Source organism: Plasmopara halstedii (genome assembly GCF_900000015.1).
Source record: "Plasmopara halstedii genome assembly, contig: Scaffold_650, whole genome shotgun sequence".
Taxonomy (NCBI): domain Eukaryota; phylum Oomycota; class Peronosporomycetes; order Peronosporales; family Peronosporaceae; genus Plasmopara; species Plasmopara halstedii.
This window is the reverse complement of record NW_020187567.1, coordinates 1,612,660-1,619,633: the sequence shown is the minus strand read 5'-3', so window position 1 is coordinate 1,619,633 and position 6,974 is coordinate 1,612,660. Positions and strand designations below refer to the sequence as shown.

Here is a 6,974-nt window from a genome sequence, read left to right as displayed (position 1 = left end):
CAGTAGTTATGCATGTATTTAGATTTTACTATATATATTTAATAAAATCTATACATTTAAATTAAAGAGATAAAAATAAATAAGCTTCAGCTTTGAATTGAAACCGAAGAGTTGATAAGCCTTGGTTAAGGTACTAACTAATCTTGGAGGTAGCGGATTGCGATCCGCTACACTCGTATTGGTTCTTGTAAATAACGAAAGGTCGCTGACCTAAATTACGCTTCCTCAAGCGCTAAGCTACGGCAGCCCCGCTGCATGCAGCAAGTTGGACAACATACGGTTTTTGTTTGATTCACTCAATCACTATTAAGTATTTAAGAAAGTTAGAGAAGTCATCAGCCATTATCGAGTGCACCACACCATTTTGCGACTGACGATTTGAGGCAATCGACAATCCTACGGAGCAAACTAGAATTTGTACTTGACGTCAACGCCATGAACAATGACATGAGATGTGCTGATACATTTGGCTTCTCAGTTGTCAATTGCGTGATCGTAGCTGTTGTCTTCGTGTGTGTCCAGCTTCAATTGTGACCTCTCCTGTGACAACATACAGGATGCTTTTTATGAGAGTGGAAGACCTTAGTAACTACTACTAAGCTCGTTGCTATACTCCCTAAGCTGCTATTCTGACAGTCGTAAAACCTTCTCTGGTTTGCTAACAAACGTATACCAGTAATATCAACACGACAGTCACAAAAGCATCAAATGACCAATCATTTGAGAACTTAAATTTGCTGGACGATATTTCTGGCTCTTAATATCTTTTGCTCGATTACGGCTCTCGTCGCGACGGTACAGCACTGGAGCTTATCGCGTTGTCAGAACGTATAAAAATGATACTGCTGTTTAGTGTCGATGTCTTGCGATAATGTATATATTAATTTCACCGGGATATATACCCAGTTTATTCTGGTCAATCTGGACCTTGGAATGATTTGCTCATCTCTTCCTTCATTGTCCTGTTTGTCATATTCATTAGGATGGCTGTTTCACAAAAAGTTATCGTGATTGTGCACTGTACGAGTTTTTACTTGCCTTGGTAGCTTCTACATAGGCGCTCCTTTTCGCCGTTACGTATGCTACATGCTGCCTGCGCTTAGGTGAGTGTGTTCTTTTCCAAATTTTTAAGGCTATCGTGCTATCCTGGCTGGTCAACATTTCGCATATAGAAGCATATGGCCTGGTAAAACATCTGCACAATGTGTTTTTAACGAACAATGGTTTGAATATGGAAAACTTTCAGTCGTTGATTGCAAGTCAGAGCCCACTTCAAACAAATATGATCGCATATTGCCGTATATAAGAAGCTGAGTGGGGCCCCCGTCCCATTTAAATTTTCTTAGTGAGTGTCCGACTCAAATATAGGCTTCTGTCACGCATACTTCATATGATATCTGAAGTAGATGACCTATAATAGACTAAAGCACCTATCGCCCGCAGACATCTAGTGTTCATCACAAACGAACTATCAACATCAAAATGCTGTACGATATTTCAAGTGCTGACTCTTGCAGATTATCTTTGTCTGCTGACGAAAGCAAGACGAAGCAACAGTCATGGTAAAAGACAGTCTCTTACTTCTGCAGCTCTGAGTATGGTCGAGTTAGGCGCACATCCAAGGTCAACCTGTCCGTTCATATAATGATTGGAATAGTTAAGTATTATGTGTCAATTAGGCCACAAATGAGTCATTTTATCGTGCACGCTTTCCAGGTAAGTGTACGGCGTTGTTTTCTCGGAAATGTTTAGTATCGCAAGCAAGTGGTTGATGCTATCAATGTGAATAATCATCAATATACGCTTTACAGACGGCCGTCTCTGTATCGTGACCGTAATTTAAGAAGCAACTCGCAATCTTAATCCGTAAACTCCAATGATTGGACTGGTCACTAGAAATTGCGGCGAGTTTTTATGATATCGCCGTTGTCTGCGATGTATTACACACAACGTTAAACTTCCTGAATGTAATTGAAGACAAAAATTTGGAATCGATTATCGTTGATAGAAGCTCTTACGCTATCCAACAATCGTCAATTCTCGCTTGTAGCCTTAAACAAAGAGGTGTGGGTATGCCAAAGGCAACGCGTTATCCAGACATGCAAGACAGAGTTCATATTATACGCATGTTGGCCTTAATTGCTTTCGTCGCACCCCAGTGCCCACATTAATTTATATTTTTATCAGCATACTTGACATTCCCTACATATCTATCTAGATATAACATTGAACACATGGTATTTCAGAATATTGATTTGTGACAAGTGCTTTATTGAACATCGATAAGGTATTAGGTGCATAGAGGTATTCACACGTGGATATCCGGACTGAGAATATTGACAATTATCACCATCTGTCTATGGCTTCCTATAACGTTCCATTCAATTCCATACAAAGAACAAGATATACTTCAATGCTCTATTATGACAACTTATCTAGCCTGTTCAGCTTTTGCGACCTCATCAAAACCTAATTTAAGATGTATTCGTAAACATGTTTTCTGTAAACCAACTATGTAGCAGTAAGAGGCCAAATGATGTACAAATTGGGTGCAAAACATCACTTACATATTTTCAATCAATATTGCATTGTCAAGTAATAATTACAAATTAACATGAACAGAAATCATATATATATGTGATATTCTTACTAATATCTCTCCGAGAAGTCATCACAAAAGATTGCTTAGCTAACATTAAGGCGCGCATGCAGAATCAGCTTACCACCTTCAGAGGATCGAGGAATCCACATCAGAAGCGATCCTCCCCCTTTACCAGGAATGCCAAAGAGGCCTGGACGCCAACGATCTAAGTATAATGTTCTATCCTGCAGCTTCTCCACCGTTGATGTCCACGTAATGTTGCCATTAGAAGGAACGCGTACCTCTTCAGTCTCTTCACCCGCAATTTTAATCACCACTGCCACGTCATATTTGTCTACACTTTCAAAGTGAATTGTTACAGAACCATCACCTTTTTTCTTCCAGATCCCATAGCTCCCAATGAATGCTTGGTCCATAGTTTTTAGGCCCAAAGCGTTGTACAAGGTTCCATCGTCAATCTCACCAATGTACATTGTTGGACCGCAAATGGGTTGAATAAATTCGGAAGCCACCCACGCAATACCCGTCGGATCAAGCATAGCGAGAAAGAAAAGACCCATGTTAGTATACTCAAAGACTTTCTCCTTGTGGTGCAGCTCCTTGCCCATGTCGGTCGTTCCGTCTTCAATAAGTTGTTCGATAATCACTCGCAGTGTTTTCCGCAACATGTTACGCGTCTCAAAAGCCGCAGCAGATGTCTTGTTCTCCCATATCTCACCCATGCAATGATTCGTCACAATAGGAATGTCGTCCGTGAGAATTGTCGATTTGCTCACTGCAACACGCACATCCTCAATATCAGCATTAGGCGTATTGTTGCGCGTTTCCATGACTTTGCCGATCACGCGATTCGTCAGGGTTCTGATTTGGTACCCACACGTTGTACTTTTGTTATTCAGGAACTCATCAAGATATATGGTATCACCACTCAGAGAGGATGTGTTCATAGCACCCGACTCTCGAAGCATGAGCATGACATTTTCTTTTGACCCAAATAAGGCTTCACCAATCGAGACGGCTATCATGACAATAGCTGAAACAACACTCAATACAAAAATCGAAAACATCAGTCTTGGTGGAATTTCTATGCCGAAGCAAGAACAAATAGCTAGCGGCAAATCTAGAAGAACAATTTGGAGTTGGAAGGCGTGGTCCATCAACTTTTCAGTATCCGTCACGGGGATCGTAGTTTGTGTGTATCGCAAGTAGAATAGGAGCGACTTGACTGCATTAAGAATGCTGATGGCACATGTAAGTGCTAACTTTGCCGTTCTACCAGCAGCTATCAGCGCACCGTAGGTACCTAATGTTGCCGCATTTAAAACTATGGTCAGAACCGCACCAACTTTAGCAATAACCGTCTGAGCGCAATCAGCATTTTGGGGAATACACTCCATAAAACAATCAAGAGGGTAGTCGAGAGGACACTGAGCAACGCACCAGCCATTATTTTTGTTGTAGCCAGACGGACACAAGCGTTCATGGCTTACTTCAAACCGTTTTTGATAGCACGCACCATCAACTGCAGTTGGTACAGGTCCAACCCAATTTCGAATCGTAGTCTTGTATGCATAGACATCAGACGAAGCTTGTGGCGGGAGGGCCATCACATCATTTGGATTGAGGTCAGACGCAGTTTCTTTAGTCCAGATCGCGCCAATACAAAAGATGCCATATTTGTTAGAGCGACCGTGGAACCCAGCGAATCGATAGCCTTTGGGTGGTGTTATAACCACGCTGTTGGTGGTTTTCATACCCGTGGCAACAAAGTGATTTTTTGAGGTTGTTAATTTCATGTAAAAAATACACGTCTTTCCCTTGTTTTTATCCCAGTGAACCTCGATTGATGTGATCGTGTCGGTTAAATCAGGTTCAACAAAACCCTGTTGTCCGCCTTTGCCACCGTGGGCCATGGTCACTAACGTTTCTTGTGTAATAGTCAGGAGTTCCACTCGGTCCACGCGCTCACCACCAAAGAGGGAAATATTCAAGAACATCTGGCCAAACTTAATATTCTGGACGTCTGAGAAGGCATCACCGTGTTCTTTGCCACCGTAAAGTTCTCCAAGAATAATGTCGTCGTCTTCAACAGTGAGATTCTTTGGTTGTGTTGGATCACCTAGAAGGCCAAAACCACCAAACATTGAACCACCAAGACCCCCTCCACCATCGATCGCCGCGCCATATTTCGCCATGAATTCATCCATATCAAGCATGCTTCCACCAGCATCAAGGTTCGACCCCAGCAACTCTTTCATCATTTCCATATCTTCGTCGGTGACATCGCCTAAACCAGATTCAGCACCAAGATCGTCATTGGTCAGAGCTGGAGAGGCGCCTAATCCTGCGCCTGCGCTAGTCGCCGAGGATGGTGCAGCGCTAGTCGCCGAGGTTGGTGCAGCACTGGTGGAGATGCCAGTGGCATCGGCCAAGGCCTGAATTTTCTTCATTTTATCGGAACTTGCGGTCGAGCTATCAGATTTTGTGACCGGGCTCCCAGCTTTTGGGGCCGAACTACCTGCGCCAGTTGAGCTGTCATCGTCATCAGAATCGGATCCTGAATCAGGACCAGATCCCGGGTTGGTATCAAATTCTTTCAGCAAACTGCCATATTTTTCCATCATCTCTGCATAACTTGGATGGGGAGGAGCGCCTGGAATTGGAGTGGTTACCACCAACGTGCCGTCATCATTTACCGATGGAGGAGGTCCGGTATCTTCTTTATCGTCGCCAAAGCCAAAGAAACCTCGCTCCTCCATTTGTGCAGTGTGAGTTTCTTGTTTGTTGGAAATCTTTGCGGGGTGGACGCGCCCTAATTGGTTTGTTGGCGAGAGCGCCGTGTTATCAAAGCTTGTACCCGAATTGAGAGCATTTATCGAAGCCCGACATTGAAGCACCTGCAGGATGGCTGCCACTATGACAATCCCTCGTAGCACCATGTTCCAATTTCAGATGCTGTCTTTACCGAAGAAAGTAACAAACTGGGGTCTGAGGTGGAGAAATGCCGAATGCGCCGACAAATCGCTAGCTATCGCGCCAAATTGTCCGGATATTTGTCTATCTATGTCGAGTTGGTATACTGACTCTTTCTCCCAGGTAACATATGAGCGGCAAAGAGCCTGGGACGTAATGATTAGAGACCAGGATGGGCTGTACAGGATTATATTCAAGATGGGGTCTGGCTAGGTTTCGTGTTTAACACGTCGCATCAGATCAGGATCGGGGACGGATGTACATCAAATTGATACCGGTACTGAATCAAGCTGAACCGGTTAATCGCATGTTTCTACTATGCATTACTTTGGGTACCTCAGTTGCTGCTTCTTCAAGGCATCGTGAATTGAGACAGGTAGTAAGTACATCATCGGTAGCTGCGTGATGGATAAAGTGAATCGCTAATTCCCTTTCTAGCTAATTATTAACGGTGCGTGCCATTGCAAGGGCCAATGCATATCTTCGTGTCTGTCTGAGGATATAAATTATAGCCACTTTCGACCTGGCCCTCAAGGCGGTGAACGATACCAGCATCATCGATGGAGATCTACAAGGCGACACAGCCTGAGTCGATTGTAACTAAAATCCAAATTGTACGAAATTATTTCTTTCGAACTATCGCATCATGCCTGAATCGTTCAGTGGCTATCATAATAGACGACATCGACTGGTCAAAGCGAGCGCTAATACCGTTTTAACATTGCTAAGTCGGCGATAGAGCGCTTGAAATAAACGTAAATATTGGTAATAACAATGGAATGGAAGCGACTATGAAACTGAAGTAGAAAATGAGTTTGTATGTCATTCAATTGCTATTCTCACTATAATCACGATATTAACTGGTGATCTATATTACGTTTATTGGTGTTTGTAGGCAAATTAATTTGCGGAGCAAGTTTAAATCTTGTGTAGAAGTGTACTCTCTGTAGAAAGCGTACTCTCTCCAGAGAGTTGGCTTGACGACGCTTGTTTGATGTTGATTGTAGTAGGTCAACACTCATTTCACGATGTGATGAGTACTCTACAACCAGTCAGTAGAATTTTAGCTTGCTATGAGGGCGTGCGACTACGCCACAGACGAAATTGAATAGAGTTCGTCTTAACCACTAGTCCGAGTCAATTTGTAACGGCTCAAAGGTGAGTACATATCCCTTCCACATTTGGTACAATTGTAAAAATACGCTACAGTACGATTGTGTGAAACTCAGATTGCACAATGATGCAATCATAACTACCGGAATATCGATATTTATGAAACAAGAAAAAATACATGTGATCTTGTAAGAGCTAATACCTAGTTGCAGTCGAGCCTTTCGGTATAGCTCCTGGAAGTACGAACCGACTGCTGTGCGTTAATTAACGCGGACTTTCAAAGTCA

At 42.9% G+C, this 6,974-nt stretch overlaps 2 protein-coding genes across 2 annotated transcripts; one reads left to right on the top strand and one right to left on the bottom strand.

Moving 5' to 3' along the window:
* Window positions 1–2,685: 2,685 nt before the first annotated feature.
* Window positions 2,686–5,541, bottom strand: PHALS_12957 (Mannose-binding lectin; the record flags this gene model as incomplete). The annotated part of the gene is made up of 1 exon (XM_024728613.1): window positions 2,686–5,541. One exon carries the CDS (start codon window positions 5,539–5,541, stop codon window positions 2,686–2,688), a length of 2,856 nt encoding a protein of 951 aa, XP_024579073.1.
* Window positions 5,542–5,831: 290 nt separating this feature from the next.
* PHALS_14650 (uncharacterized protein) lies at window positions 5,832–6,164 on the top strand (the record flags this gene model as incomplete). Its single annotated transcript, XM_024728612.1, has 3 exons — window positions 5,832–5,951; window positions 6,014–6,026; window positions 6,088–6,164. 3 exons carry the CDS (start codon window positions 5,832–5,834, stop codon window positions 6,162–6,164), a joined length of 210 nt encoding a protein of 69 aa, XP_024579072.1.
* Window positions 6,165–6,974: the final 810 nt, after the last annotated feature.